Here is a 16,781-nt window from a genome sequence, read left to right on the forward strand (position 1 = left end):
GCAAGCATGCTGTCACTACTATGGTTCAGCTGAGTGACAGGAGCTTGTCAAAACATGTGGTACAGCTGTAAGTTCCTCCTTAGCCTTACAAATACATTAATTACTTTTTAAAGGGGGATTAAAGCTCCTCAATCTTCTAAGACATCTTTGAGAAATATTTGCAATGTTGAGTGAATCCAGTGCCAGGGAACACAAACCAGATCTCAGTGCATACCAGCTCCTAGAAAATGAAGCCATAAATCATCACCACAATATGCCTTTGCTTAGAGTGATTTGTTCAGGGTGTATGAGAAGGTAATATGTAATCTGGTTTTGAAGTCGAAACAATAAATTGCCTTCACAGTATTTCTGCACCTTTCTCAGACAGCGTCAGCTGTTTTGAAACCTGATTTTTTATAACCAAGTTTGATTTCTAACTGTACCAGCCAGTTTGAAGGCAATGTGAAGTCAACAAGCTTTTGATAGTTCAGCAGAAATCATCAGGCAGAATAATAGTGAACTACAAGGATTAATTACCTGTAGAAAGAGATCTGGATCAGAGAGGAAATTAGGGAGAAAAGTCATTTCTGCACCACCTCTGAAAGTAAAGCCACCTCACTTAGTGGTATTTACCTTTAGGAGAAGGTGTCTCTGCCCATGGCAGGGGGTTGGAACTGGGTGATCTTTAAGGTCCCTTCCCACACAAACCATTCTGTGACTGAATGATTCATTTCTCTCATACACATAGGGTGGAAGGGAAGCTCATCTTCACACCAGTAGCAAATTTCTCTGGGTTCTCTCTAGCTGATGCCTGTTCTTTCATATCCGATCAGGGTCACACAACTCCAGACTCTCAAAGGATCTTTAAACCTTCACAAAGGCCAAGTTAAAAACCTGTTCTGAACATTTTCAGCTTTGTGTTTTGAAGTCCAAATCTAGAAATCTTGTTTTTCAGTCTGGTAGGGGGTCATGCTTAATGTAAGAATATTTGATTTTGGAAAACCCTTAAGGATGACTTCTACGAGTGCGTGGCTATGAACAAAAAAAACAGCTCATAGGCAGCAAAGATATTTGGGTCAAATAAAAGCTGGTTAATCACTCATAAATCTGAAAGCATTTCAGATACTTGTTTTGGACCTTTTTTGTCTTTGCTTCTCTATGCAGGTACTTCCCCTGTGTGATGAAAACATCACAGTTCCTCTCTTTCTTATCTCTGCTCTCACATACGAGATCTCACAATCCCAGATTGTTTTATTTCTCTGTGCAACAACAAATCCATTCTGCATCCCTTGGATTATCTGATCTTCCCTCTTCGTTTTTCAGAACAGATACTCCACCAGAAATGCATCAGTCCACAAGGGACGGTTTTGATGGCTGTTCTCACTGGACCAAATACATCTATCAGCGATCTGAATTATGCTTTCCTGTTTATCATATCCCAGACAGGCATCCTCTCTTGCAGTGACTACTCTCCGTAGTCCTCTCCCAGTGTGCGTATTGAGTCTTCAGCAGAAAGAGTAAAGAATTTCATTTGCAGGCAACTTCCACAGCTCAGGGCTCTCATTCAGACTTCTAATTAGGCATCCAGGTCTCTGAGGAGTAAGATTTGGAATGCTCTTCTAATATGAGGGGCGGTAACAACCAATCTAATGGATCTAAATGAGGCTTACTCCCTTGAGGAGCAGGATGATGACAGCAGAGCATTCAATGGTTAAGCCCCTGCGATAAATAAAACAGGAGCAGAGCACGTGTTGGACTGGCTCTGTCATCCACGCTGTTTATTTGTCAGCACACTGCCCGGCCTGCGCCAACTCTCCCTGACAATGACTGGACGTGTTCAAGGGATATCACAGCCCAGGGGCTGTTCCCAGTAGACAGTATGGGGAAGATCATCCTGCTTTGGGAAGCAAGAGTGTTTATCCATACGGCTGTGATGATACAATGCTACTTGTTCTTGAACAGAGAAAGCCCCTTTGTCTGCGATGCTAGCAACCACCTTATGCAAAATAGCTCTTTACCTACACTTTACCTGCCTCTGAAAACACAGAAAGGGAAAAGAAAATAATGTATTGCCTGGCCTAACTGCAGGACTTCTCTCAGTGCTTGGTAGGTGCCAGTTGTTATGCCTTCAGCAGGTTACAGGCTGCCATCCTGCAGACCCCTCCTCTCTCATCAGCTACCTGGCAAATGCTTCCAGTTTCTCAGGAGCTCCCTACAAGGCCTCTGCCCTCCCCGACCTGCCAGCCTCCACCGAGCAGAGCAGAAGCTTTGAACAATTACCACGTATCAGTCTTCAGCTGCCAAAGATTGTCCCTGTGCAAACGTCAGACTTCCACAGAATCTGTGGGAACGCGCAGAATTCGGGCACCTCTCTGCCCCTCTGCAGCAGACTACACAAAGGTAGCAGAACAAGTAAATAAATAAACACAGAATAACAGTTAATATTGACAAGAAATAATTTGTGTCCTCTTTGAGACTTCCTGCACTAGCACCATCAGCTGCAAAAAAGCAGAAAACTTGTTATTTTCCCCAAGCTCTTACAGGGAATAATAAGGCATTCTTGGTGGAGCTTCGAGACTGGGGCTCACTGCTGCCTGAGGTTTGTTAACCCAGACTCTATCAGCTTGCAGTCCAAATGCCATAACAACTTTCACTCTGGGGGTAACATATTCAATATGCAGCCTTACTGAGAAACCTCGGTGGCATTTAGGAACACAGCTGCAGTTCACAGCCTTTGCCTGACATCAGTCGTGTTCCGTGTTACCCTACCTGTGGCAAACTTCAGCCTCTTGACACCAACTACAACACAGCTCCACTGGATTCTCTGAGTCAGAGCCCTGTTTTTCACTGAATCGAAAGTAACTCTTGTGGAACCAAGTTTCCAATATAATATTTTTATGTAGTTTGGGACTTAATTTAGTTCCTATTCTTAATGTCAAAAATAGGTGCTGGGGTGAATTCAAAGGATGCTATGTTGTTCATTTTAAACTACGTGCTGTAAAGTAATTGTTAAGGAGAATGGCTGAGATAGAAAAGACTTTTCTGTACTGTTCTGAGCTACCCAGAAAAGAAAAAGGGTTTGATATCCTTGCTTCAAATCGCATCATCTACAGTGAGGCCAGAATTTTACCTAAAGAATGAAAACAAAGTAAGAGACAAAATAAGACAGGAGAGCACTGTTCTGCAAAGGAGTCACGTAGCATGCAATTCCCCAGAGCTGAACTCTGCAAAGTCATTGTTTCATGATCCAAACATGAAACAGAAAAAGCACTCACTTTCCCATTGGTCACCACACTTCTGAAATGATGGAATTTTCCTTCATTTCATAACCTGCTGTGCTGTGATTTCTCCTTCTGATTGGGAATCACAGCCCACCAGTAGTGGAAACAAATCTGCCAGACCATATGGTGGAAAATTCCAAGAGCTATCAGTACATCTATTCTGACAGATACCCTAGCGATGTAGATTTGAGAGGAGAATGCTTGTTTTGTGAAAGGGTTTCATTTAATACCACCAGCAGGTCTAAGAACCCTTCAGAACTGCAATGCTGCATGACAGGTTAGTGGGTGGCATTGTAAGCAATTCAGCATGTTACAGGGCCATTGGTAAACAGCAATCTTGTTACGAAATAATAAATCTGAAGCATAATTGGGATAGGGACTGGCTAGCACTACCTCAGTGGAATTTGCCCAGTTGTCTTTCCTGATGATGATCCTGATGATGATGATCCTGATGATGACCATCCTCCATGATCTACTTAAGCTGCAGTTTCTTCTTTCCATGGCCATCCCTGCTGAGTTCTTTTTCCATCATCCAGTTTACAGATCACATGTTCCTCTCAGCACATACACTTTCCCTACAGCCTAGGGTTCCTGACTGTCACCTGCCTGGCCTATGTGTCTTTTGCACGTTTAGGATGGTGGCGTATAAGCAGCAAAAACTGACAGCAGAAGTGAAGGTCCACAAAAAAGGCTTTCAACACAAAACAGGCTTTCAGTCTTCTTTCAGTCTTTGTCTACACCTCCATCACCGCACTGTTCCTTTAATTTATTCATAAAGGACTCTATCATGCACCATTTAGTGAAATTTCTCTGGCTAAGGCTCACTCGGTCTCATCTCTTCTTGGAAGACTTCTGTAGGTGCCCTTTTCCCCTTTACCATACCGCAGCCATGAATGCAACTTGCCACCTGCTTCTTGCACTTTCCATCTAAGCACCGCACTTAGCAATTGCTTGCTCACAAGTCTCCTACTGAGCTCATTCCTCAGAAATTGCCTTCCTGACTACAGTACAAAATGTAACTTACATTTGCTATCATGCTATACACAAACACTTTAGTTACAAATAATCTAGCCTCTCTCTCAGGTTTTTGTTCCTGTTTGATTCTGTAACATATTTCCATAGATACATACTATTTTTTTCCTTGCCACTTCCTCCAGCTGTCTTCGATGTCCAGCAACAAATATGGGATTGTGCCTGTGGAACCCATGTATTTCCCTCACTCCTCATCTTGTTCGTGGGGCCTGGCCTTTTGACACTTCTCCTTTGTGAGCGAGATTACTGAGATTACTGAATTTAACATTCCTCCTGTGCGTTTTGTTGCACCAAGTCTTGCAGGTCTGGCTGCTGCACCTCAGCGTTCATGTTCTGAAAGAACTGCTCATGTCTCCAGAGCTCCGTCCTGTGCTTTGGGGCTCGATCCATGCAGTCATGCTGAATGCCCAAGGTGCAGGCATTAAGTAATTGCTTTCTGCCACAAGCAAACCCCAGAGCAAGGCAGAGCAGCAGTGCACCTGATGCTTTATACCTGAAATCATCCAAGTGATGAGAGTCTCACAGGCATTTAGGAGTGAAGGGTGGCATTTCTTTGTCTACAACAAGCAGTGTGCAAGTGAGAGCTCCTCTGAGGTCAGCAGATACACGGTGACATGAACCAGCCCCCGATGTTGACCTTCATTTGTGTCAGCAGAAAGCCACTCTCAGCTTTACTCAGCGTAAGCATAATACCCAAGAACATCTTGCAGATTGTTGGACTTTTTCACCTCAGTTTGTTTCTGTGAAGACACTGAATAAAATCCAGAGCAAATGCTCTGTTTTCGACTCCTGCGCTGTGATGGCATTGTGATTCAGTCCCCTGCATCGATTTGCACGATGAAGCCCTCAGGGATTATACATGGGAGGAGTTTGTTGGTTTTTTTTTTAAGTGGTTTGAAAATATTCTTTAGACCTTTAAACAAATAGGCAGACATGCATTGAGAAAGATTTTTAAAGTGAAGATGTGAAATAATCTGCCTTTGGAATTGTGGTAGTAGAACTAGGCATGTTGCTGATATTCTAGTCACTGTTTCTCTAGGAAATCCTGCTGCAACTGTCTAAACTGAGCAAGCGAAGCTGAGAGAGTTGGTGCCTCTCCTCCTCTTCTTTTCACCAGTCCTGTTATTTCTGTAGTACTTGTCAATGGAAGCACTTAATGTGCAAGCACTTGTTCTGATGTATTATAGGGTTGTTTGTTAGCGGGGCACACTGTCCTTCAAGATTTTTTTCTTCAAAGAAATATAGTGCTGAAGCATTTCCTCTCTTTTTTAAACAGAAATAGAAGGGCAAAATTTACGTGCTGCAAAATGTAGGCTTAGAAAACAAAAACGACATCTCATCAAAGCTTAAAATCCCATTCTGCATGAATCAATTTGTAAAGTGATATTAATATATCTGGTACTTACCAAAATAAGTCCCGAGATTAATGAGGAGGTGCCTGTCAGGGCAACATAGAACTTGGGGGTTAACGTGTTCAAAAACATACTCACTGCAAAAGAGAAAAAAAAAAAGAGAGGAAACCATGAGTACAAGAGCAGGACATGTTCACCCCATGCGTCCCCTCCCCCTCCCAGCTGCTCTCCAACTTCAAGCAAGTTATTAGCTTAATTCTGATAAAAAACTTCCAAGAACATCCTGTTTCACCTGCCTCGCATGACAAAGTAGAAGATGAGACTGCTACATGCAGAGTTTTGTTTTCACCAGAGTCAATCACGAGGCAATGTAAACCAGTCACACACATGTACGGACGGGTCTCTCCTACTGCAGGCAGCATTCTGCTGCCCCTGACTTCAGGATTCCCCGTGATATATAAAGATATCCGGTTATCTGCCTCTGCTACTCCATTGCAGTTAGAAATCTTATGGGTTGGTCTCGATGTGTTGTGTCCAACTTTGTCTCAACATCCTGCATCATCTTTGTTGAAACAATTTCTTAAAGCCTGTTACTTTTCATTGCCTTCCTTCTTCTTTCCTCACTTACCAAGTAGGAGATAAAAGCCTCTCCCTAACTCGTTCCTCTGCATTACAGTTAGCGAAGCACACAGATAGTACGGCAATAGCGAATAAATGCATAACACAGATTAGGAAAAGACCTAGAAGGCTTTCTGATAGATTTTATTAAAACCACAGCAACAACACCACCACTGTCTAGATCATCTAGGATATAATCTGCCCTATCCAGGGCAGAAGCAAAGCCAGACAAGCTGCAAGCACAACAAAACCATTTGTACGCACTCCTGGAAATTCAAAGGGCTTTTCTAGTCCTATCACATTGTGGAAGCTGCTCAGAGAATCAACAGGCAGTCTTGCTCAGCCCCCCCCAGAAAATCCCTATGGACTTGAGAAAATTAAATAACCTTTTAGTAGTTTTTGGATACTCCACAGAAGCTATTAGAGAGAACTGGAGCTCTTAATGCTAAATCCCAGATGTTGAAAGAGAAAACGTCAACTACCCATCACCTCCATCTTGTATGAATGGAGCTGCTGTCCATTAAACTTAGAATATCGTCTGTAAAAAACCTTCCTGGTCCCATCCTGAACTGGTGCCAAAGTATTTCTCACACATACACACACACGTGTACATTCGTGCATATGGATCAAAATGCTCTAGTCATCTCCATCCGTGTCTGAAGAAGGAGCTGACAGTAGTTAGCAGGTAAATTTAACAGGCTTGTAGCAGCCTACCTACTGAACAGTCATTTAAAAACACTGATAAAAGACCCGTAGATGTAGGTGGGAGGCCCCCTGCTCATGCTGTTCCCTTTAGAAATGACACTTGCTGAAGTTAAAGAACGTAGAGCGGAGAAATGAAGGGAAGACAACGACAGCGGGATACAAATCATCAAACATTTGATTAATTTTCCATAACCAGTAAAATAGAAAATTGTTTTCCAGAAATGCATTGCTAAAAGTGATTGAAACATTGCAAATTAGCTGCTTTGTTTGGATTTTAGCTGTATAGTTAGTCACTGTTGTGTGTTTTTTTTTTTCTCGAAAAAGCCATAAATTATTAAAATGTGTCATTTTCTGCTCCACTGGAATAGCATCAAGCATCAAGCTGATATTGTAAAGAACTAGTCTGTGGCTTTTAATTCCATCTCCCATTATTTTTCACAGATGAGTTGGGTGCCAAATTCTCAGTTACTGTGAATCAGCAAAACATCCCCCACCTTACCGTGTGCAGTGTAATCACCCTTACACTGATTTATACCAGCTCTGGTTCAACAGCTGGGATTTTCCCACATCTCATTGCTTTTTTTTTCTTTTTCCTGTTTCCTTCCTTTTTTTTTTTTTAATGTCTAATACAAACTGACTTTGAAATAGTAGTCCCTGCTTACTCCAGTCCCAGTACCTACTAAGAAAGAAGAGGAAGACAGACACCAAAATAGCTTTAGCTTCTACAAACCACCCATGAGTCCTGTAGAAGAAACATTCCTCATCCTGGAATGCAAATGTAAACCAGAGACATAATCAAACAGAGTCACTGGGGATATTTCAGCCTGCCAGTGAAATTGCTTCCTCTGCTGAGGTCAGGATATTCCTGGGAGAAAATACTCTGTCGTGGGGTATAGCTATGCATGCTCCCCGTGCAGCCCAGGGCTGCTGCAGTGCCAACAATAACACCAAGAGCCAAGCAGCAGGAGAGCTTTACAGAGGTGCCTTCTCCTCTCCTCCTCTGCCGTAGCTTCATAGCTCATGGAATGCCACAACTTTTCCTATTAAAGTAGAAACATTACCCTAGAGGAAATTTGAATTTCAAAGGCATTAAATTAAAAAATAAAATAAAATTAAAATTTACCAAATTTACCATCTGAGCCTCCTGCGTTTCAGAAGATTCCATGCAAAGGCAGCCATCTGAACACGGATATAGTCTATTTGCTTTAAATTCCCACCGCCTCTTTAATTAAAAAATGCTGCTAAGAGCACAAAATTCCTGAAGCAGTGACAGCATGCTCACCTACCATCACTGCCTGCTATCAGTACGCACCACCCCGTGGAAAGCATCCCCCCTTGGAAGAGCCCTCCCCGCAAAGCAGACTGCAAGCTGCTCACCAGCAGAGCAGAAGGAGCGAGCGCCATAAGAACTGATGTTGGCTTTGGTCTGTCACCACCTCTGTTAGGAGCAATTGGTTCTGATTTACAGGCAATCAGATCCGAACGGAGATAGGCTTTTATTTATCTGTCATCTGCACCACTGTGGCTGGTTTATTCCTCACTGGCGTGTATGCTGGTGCTCGTCCGTGCTCTTTGCTAGAGGCTGCTACAGTCGTCCGCTTTTACAGCCTCACCGTGGGGACTGGCGAGGCGAGCCGGTGCGATGCTGGATGCTCTCAGGCCGTGGGGTCCTGTCTCCCAGCTGACCAGCACGGCTCTGCTGCTTCATTTGCAGTCGCGCGCAATTAGCAGAGCTACTTAGCTGGCCTGCTTCTCTCTAATCCCTCTGCTGCTCTTCTTCCCACTGATTAATAAAAGAACCTTCTGTTCCGTTATGAAAACTATCAACTTCTGCCAATTATTAACCACCTCCCCGGTCCCTTTGTCTCTGTAAATATTATTAACTAAAGCAAACACTTTCTAATAAGAAACATATTTCCAAAACAATAAAACCAAGCACTGGAGGAGTTGCGGTCAGACTGTTTTCATGCTGAAGTCGATGAGAATTCAGTCTCTGTTTCAGTGGAAACTACTTCAAGGGCCAGTTCTCATGATGTTAATCCCCAAAGTAAAAATCAATCCTCTTTTGAGTTATCTTATATGCATTAAAGGCATCTAATGGATGTCCAGAGAGAGAAGCGTGCCTACATTTAACACGAATTGCCCAATGTCCCTACAGTGGCAACTCACTTGAAATCATGGTTACATCCCAATTATTTACAGAGGCTTTTGATAGTGAGTGATTTATTTCAGGTGTGTTAGTGGAGCCGATGGAATACAGCACAGCCTGTTTTTGTAAAGAAAACCAGCACGACCTATAAATGCTGTCCAAACAAGCCACGCATGTCTGCTTATGAGACATTTCTGGCCCTAAAAATAAGCCCCCTGCCTTTCCTCCCTTCTCTTTATTGCTTTCGTTTTAATCATGCTTGAGTCATCCACAGAAAGGTACTATTGACATTTCCAAAGTTGCTGGCATTACACTGGTAAATCATTCCGTCCTACTGTATAACAAGGATTCCTGTGTCACTGCTAACCCTGCATGCCCAGAGATGAATTTACGGCCAATTTACAACCAATTCAATTCACGGCGGACAAGGCAAAAAAGCGCACAAGCCCCAGTCTGCTGAGGCTAATCGAAAGAGGTGATTGAAATGTTCTGAAAAGCTAACACCATTTCATTCCTGTTGGACATGTTTATTGCCACTGCCCATGATTCTTTCTGAACACGGGGATAAAGAATAAAGGGAGATCATCCAGCTTTTTTTTTCAAGCAACAGCATCCTCAAATCGTGCACAATGCCTTGCTCAAGGTGGCACTGACATACGTTGCTTTACCAATCTCTTCAAGCACTTTGAGGCGTTCACATTTCAAGCATGTGAGGAACCACCGCAGGAGGGAAATACTGGGCTTAAACTGGTGAAATTATCACCATCATGGTGTTGTACCAGATAATTACGCTATGCAAGGTATGCAAAACAATGTGAGGTCTTGTGACCCCAGAGCCCAAGTCCCGGAGACTGGCGAGAAGCGAAGAAGGTCCTGTTGTTGAGGATCCTTGACACGGCACCTCAGCTTCTTTTCGCTACAAAACCCCTTCGAGCTGGTGTTCAGACATGGTGTAGAGGATGCAGCAGGGACTGGCTTATTGCACAGGGGCCTCACCATGGATTAACGTAGCCCCGACTCAAAGCTGTCACATGAACTCCTCTACCACAGTGGCAGCCAAAATGCTGAAATAAAGCTGTTCAATAAACTTCTTTTAATAAACTTATGAAATTCTCTCTGAGTAGGATGCACTGCGTACTCTGGCCTTTAACTGAACTATTTACATGTAACCTTTCTGAACTCTCGAATCATCCTTCAGAAGAGGCCCAGCAATACACTTGGGAAGCCCTGCTAGGGTCACGCTGAATTACACATCCTTTCCTGCAATGGCCTCCATCTCGGTATAAATACAAACCCCACCAGATTTAAGAGCAGCATGTGATACTGCCTCAGGAAAGACAAACAAACAAAGCCTCGCCATTCACCAGGGTTTCCCTTGGGAAGCTACCAAGATTTTTTTTGTACTTCTTCAGGCTTCTTGAAGAAATTGCCAAAGAAGAAGTGGACATCCAACAGTTCAGGAACGCTCCAGAGTGAGTTTCATTTTTACGTGAGTTGTTGCAAACTCCGTGCAACTTCCTTCTCCAAGGCCCTCTGTGCGGCTCTGTTTTCAAAACCTGAAAACTTCTGACTCTCAGAAGCAGACCCGTGGCCGCTCCCGGCAGGAACAATCGGTGTCTGTGCTGCGCACAAGGAAATCCAGATGCCCACTCACTTTGCTCAACCACCTCCGCTTGTCCCGAAGGCACGAGGCGGAATGGGAGTCACATTCAGACACTCGGAGCCGGGTCTAATGGCCAGGGAAGTCATCTCCTGCTCTGTGCAGGCTGGATCAGAGCCCAGGTGGCGTGCCAACAGGTAGCTGTTACTTCAGATAAATACCAAACTTGGGTAACTACCAAGGCCTGCACAGAGTGCTGCTGTTACCAGTACCTCTCGGTAGGCTTTCCAGGCTGAAGCACCACCACCACTCTCTCTCTTCCACGTTTCCTCACCTTACATGTAAACGTTTGCCCTTTCCACGCAATGCCTTCACCACATGAAGAAGGGGCAGTGCCTGTCAATGGTCTGTCCTGGAAGGAAGTTTTGGCAGCATGGGGGAGGCCTTCAGCCACAAACCACAGCCCAACGAGCAGAACCAGCAGAAGGCAATAATGCAGTACCAGTTCCAGGTCAAAATCATCCGACTTTATTCATAACTGGAAAAAAAATTAGAATTTTGAAGGTTGCAGATGACGGCAATAATTTTCTCACCGCTTTGTGACCCAGTGGCCCACTGAGCTCATTATGCCCAGCACAGAAAACCGAAACAAAGCTTAACCAAACTCAGCGCGTTTTCCCCAACCACTCCTGCCTGAGATTTGCTAACTAATCCAACATGATCATTCTCCTCAACATTTTAATGCATTAAATATCTGAAAGCCGATGTGACACGATGATCAGTACTGGCCTGCCTCTCAACACCAGGTCTACATTCATGCTATAACGTCCAGAAGCGATCAGATCAGTTTTGGCTCAGTCCTAACAAGAATTTGTGCTGGTTTGTGAGCCTGTGGGACTTGCATGAGTACACTGTGTCCTTCTGAGTGCATTAACCACTCAGGCTGTTAGACATGAGGCTTGCTTGTCCCCACTGAGAATAAGATGCAGGGAAACATAACTGGTAAGAGATGGGAGCCATCACGGAGCTGAGGGCAGAAGGACAGAGGTACAGAGGGGAAGGCAAAACAAGGCCAGAGAGAGAGGGAAAAAATGGTTGAAAAAGTTAGAGAAAAATCTGCTCTGGGAGGAGAAACCTTGAAGTACAGGTGAATGAAAAAATCCAGGACTGGAAGACAAAAAAAAAACAACACATAGACTCTAGCATGACTTCATAGTGTGTGGTATCAAAGGGAAAGGGGGAAGAGAAAAGAAAACCAACTCGGATAGACAAGGAGAATATACAGATAAATTAAAAGAAAATGAAAAATGGGATGACAATAAAAATGAGCCCGTAGAAAGGAGGACAAATCACAGAGACAGAGGCAAAAAAAGCCCACAAGAAACATCCCATGCAAGGTGAAGGTAAACAGAGGCTATTTTTATTCTAGCAGAAGACGGTGTGAGATCCAGGGGCATCTTTCACCGGGAGAAATGCTAAAGGCAACGCTAACAGCTTTGGTCGTCTGGGGAAGCAATACTGCCAGCAAGCTATTCCACGGCCTCAAACACACCCAGTGCCTTGTCTCACAAACTGAGATCCTTAACACAAGGTGATGCTTAAGGTTGCTGCCCCCACCTGTGCATTTTCTCCCTATTTCCTCTTCCCATGGATGAGGCAGGGCTATCGCTGCGCAGCCAGAGCCTGCAGCCCAGGGCATCGAGGTACCCCCGCACCTTTGTAACCGAGCTGCCTGCAAACTCTGGCCTTTCAGCAGCTGCTAAGCTTTCCCCCAGGAACAGACAGGCAGCACACGCAGGTACAGGATCCACTGTATCCCAGCCCAAGAAAAGCACCCGTGAATTTACCAGAACCAACGCAGGACAGCCAGACTCCAGCACATATTTTGCTATCCCATTTGACTGAGATCATGAGCTCCCTATCTAGTGGATTTGGGGAGAATAAAAGTATGGAGAAAAAAAAAAAGATCAATTTTCCTCCATGAAAGCAGCTACTGTAATGCAAATTTGCTGCCACATTTGCTGCCCCCTGCCAAAGGATGGGGAACATTTCCTCTTGCTTTCACAATGCAGCGGTGACATGAATTAATTACACGGCTCCTGTTAATTGTAGGGCATGCTGACTGAACACCAGGATTTGCTAATATATTGGCAGCAAAAGCCGTGCTTAGAAAAAAAACTACCACTGGCAACAAACCCCAGCACTTCCATTTAAAGAAAGGTAAATGAGGGAGAAACCATTTCCTGGGACCTCAGAGCCCTCGGCTGTCAGGGATTAAACTCCTGTGCCTTTCTGCATGGCCAGCACAGTGCCCCGCTGCTAAAAGCAGAGTCCTGGCATTAATAATGCAGAAGTGGGAGGGAAGAACTGGGACAAATAAGAATGACACATGAAGGATGAGCAGCGACGTACTGAGTAAAGATACTTCCAGTTGGGTTTTTAGAGATGTGCATGTGTAAGGTCCGGCTGTTGCTTGGTTCTTGGCTAAATTCTCTTGCAGCACTTTCAACCTCAACTCTTCTACAATCAGTTTGCTTGCCAGGCGATTTGAAACGCTGTCAGCATACACGTCTCCCCTGCAGATTTTAAAGTTTCAAGTAACATACGGGTCCTTGTCTTAATTTGTACTTAAGCACTGTGCTTACTGCAAGAGGAGGTGCTCTCTCAGGCTTGTGATGGGGAATATCCTTCACGATGCAATGCTACAGGGGAGCTGTGGGCAGAACCAGGCACCTTCACAGTCAGCTTGCAGCTCCATACTCTAGCCACCAACATATCTGCATGTGCGCCTAACAGCGATTTCCCCAGCACAAAACCAGGGGAAATTCTGCTGTGATGCTCCCGTCAGGTGAGGCTGTGCTCCCTGATGGTCTCTTGTGATTTCGGAGCATCGCTGTGCACAGACTTCTACCTTCTTTCAGATGTGTGGCCAGCACCTCACTCGTACAGCAGAGAGCAGTACACCGAGCTCTTCAGAGTACAGCCGTGGCACCTTTATCAGCTGGATGGTTTTAAGACTTAAGGCAGACAGCGGTTGGGCTCCACTGAAAATCAACAGTGATGTATTTCACTGCAAAAATGTACCTAAGTACTGCGACAAAATCCCCTGATTTTTCACAGAAGCAGTCTGCACCCCGAAGTGTTCAAACAAATCCCTAATGTGCTTTAAAATTATTAGCATCAGCTCCCCAGTGTAACTGAGTTGCTCGGGTCTTGTCCAGTGAGGCCAGGCACTGCCTGTGAAGTCAAACCTACCTGTTACCTCAGCTGTCCCTCGTCCCGAGGCATTACACAGATTTACATGGGTTAGCCTTTCAAAGCTGTATTAAAACAGAAGCCAATTACTAAACATCATTATCTGGAGTCATTTAAGACAATTAATGGCTTTTGCTTCAAGTGCCGGCTCAGCACAGCTCTCTCACAGCCCAAGTTTTGCCCCCTTCTCTCGTGTAACAACGCTCAGGGAGGCACCAGCCCCACTGACTCTTTGATTTGGGGCCATTAGCTGTCTAAGAACGCCCTCAGCTAAAAGTTTGCCACAGTGATTAATTCCAATGCATAGCTAACAAAGGCCAATCTACTTTAGAGAGACAAATCAGGCAAAGCGTGTTCACAACCAGCTACTGGCCTTCCACAAAAGCCAAAACATCCCATGGGTTCCTATTATCCAGGAGCCTCTCTCTGAGCAGCTATTCCCATGCTGAGACAAAAAGAGGCACAAGAACAGGACACCCTCTGCTGCCCTGCAGCCTCCCTTCGTGCCTCCTTTTGTTCAGGAAGGATTTGCTACGAGCACCAAGCCTGCGGGTACGGGCAGTGGCACATCTGTCCTTGCGTGTTGCGTTCAACAAAGATGGGGATCGCCGTGTTCAGTGCTTTCAAAAAATTGCCTCGGCAAGGAAAAACTGCAATTTGCATCCTGACTGACATTTCGACTGTTTTTCAGATGCATTTTTTTTAAGTTCTGGAAAATTATTCCGTTCCTGACATTCCTATCCTAACCTTGATAGCTTCCCTATATAGCACGTCTATTTTAAGAGTCTCTCCGATGCTGATCTCCGCATGCAAGAACTAGCAAGGTGCTTCTTGGAATAGAGGTGACGGGAAAACATCTTTGTAATTAGAGGCAGCAACCTCATGAGAATTCCCTGGAGATCCGCAGTGGCTAATATCACTATCCTGGCACGGAAAACTCAGCTCTGCTTCCTCCCTACAAAATCAATAGGGCGTTCATGCCATTTTTCTCTGCGCTGCCCATTTTAAATTTCTGTATGCAGCCGGGACATTTTTTCCAGTAATTGATGGTCTGGGTGATGTAGCACAAAAGGAAGGGAGAAATGAATTTTCTAGCAAGTGTGATTCATTAGGTTTATGTATGTAATAATCAACCTTCCCCTTCACAGCACTCCTAAAGCCGAGTGACTCACACAGTAATTGTACCAAATGGAGAAGAAGACAAGTTAAGTAGAAAACTTTTACCTCTTTGCCTCCCTTTTGGGGATTTTCACAGAAAGCACAGCACCAGATTTGACAAGTGCAGGACAATTTCCATTGTCTAGCAATCCCTTGGGACACCCGAAACTTAATAAAATGGAAAAGGCTCAGTGGCAACGCTGTAGACAAAGCTGAAATCTGCATTCAGGTCCCAGCTGATAAGGAGACCAACTCTGGTGGAGAATTTTGCATAACAATGATGTTCAACAGAGCGAGCTACACAGAGAGAATTTCCAAATAAATGCACGGCAAATGGCACAGTGAGGGCAGGCACAACCCTAAGCAAGACCCTTAAAGCACCACCAGCCTGTGGCCAGGTGGTGCTGTGCCACTGCACGCAGCGAGTCCCTCTCAACCATTTCCTCCAGATGTCTTGGGACACCAGACAGAACTGGGCTCTCCGTGGTTTTAAAGCTTCTTTCATTTCATGAGAAGGCAAATGCTACTTAGACCACATCACTAGCATGAACAATAAAGATAAAATCCCAGGAGAGAAGGCAGCTCAATACACCCACTGTGTTTCTTACTGAATATTTGATGTTTTTAATTCCAAAAATGAGCTGAGCTGCTCTGGCTAAGAACAATTGTGCAACAGCATTCTGTACAATAGCGTCTTTAATGTTCCTTTCTTCTGCTTAAAATTACTGCAGCCTTTCAGAGGTGGGCCTCCTCACGCATGGCAGAGAGGGCACACACCAGGAGCGAGGCAGGACCCAGCAGGGCTGTTTGGCACCGTGCACGACAGGCACCAAATCCAAAATCCGGCTGCTCAGCAGCACCCCGCGAACATGCTAATCCCAGCCCTCTCTGGTACCCAGCAGCTGCTCCGTCAGATCCCTTTTCCTCTTGAGCCCAAGTGGAGACAGAAGTGAAAAATGCAAGGCTAAATTAGCTGAACAAGATGCACCTGATAACCGAGAAGCTTGTGTGAGATATAAAACCAGCCCAGGTCTTAGTGTAACCTCTGGTCTCAGCCCTGCTGTTGGCTCTGTCCCACACTGCATTGGCTCCAAATTGAAAATTCAAAGTCTGTGTGAAATATTCAGCAGTGTTTGGAAGCACCCACATCTCGGTCCAGCCTGGGACCTGGGAAAGTAAATGTGCATTCACCTGCCTGAGTTGTGCAGGGGAGTACCAAGCAGGTGACCGCTGCATCCCCACATTTCAGCAAATGACCCTACAGAAGTACCCAGCATGTCATGCCACATCAAGCTGCAGGCAACTGACAGCAGCTGGACTGCAGATGCCATGATAGAGAAAGCAGATTAAGAAGAAAAAAAAAAGTGTTTGTGATGAGCAGGCTACATTCTCATTTTTGCACTGTTTTTTACGTGCTGCCCTGTGAGAAAGATGCTGAACCAAAGGGAGCGCATGCCTGGAGCATGGCTGGTCCAACAGCACCTTGCACTTCCATAGCCGTGCACATTGGGGTCTCAAGCACAAGCAGGGAGTGGCTGGAGTCTTTGCAAGTTCCCCCCTCAGCTCTGCCTTGAGCTATGGGAACTCCAAGTTCCTCAAACATCAGGCTAACATGGCCCAAATCAAGCTCCTGCAGTCAGAAAATGGTTTTG

The 16,781-nt window shown here is 44.9% G+C and overlaps 1 protein-coding gene across 3 annotated transcripts in view; it reads right to left on the minus strand.

The window, feature by feature from the left end:
* Nucleotides 1–16,781, minus strand: part of ST7 (suppression of tumorigenicity 7) — a 139,674-nt gene that overhangs the window by 59,286 nt on the left and 63,607 nt on the right. For all 3 annotated transcript variants that reach the window (XM_032197492.1, XM_032197484.1, XM_032197501.1), the window contains exon 2: nucleotides 5,699–5,781. In XM_032197492.1, coding sequence (XP_032053383.1) covers nucleotides 5,699–5,781 — 83 coding nt within the window. The remainder of the gene's footprint in view (nucleotides 1–5,698; nucleotides 5,782–16,781) is intronic.

Source organism: Aythya fuligula, chromosome 1, assembly GCF_009819795.1.
Source record: "Aythya fuligula isolate bAytFul2 chromosome 1, bAytFul2.pri, whole genome shotgun sequence".
In the NCBI taxonomy this organism is placed as follows: Eukaryota; Metazoa; Chordata; class Aves; order Anseriformes; family Anatidae; genus Aythya; species Aythya fuligula.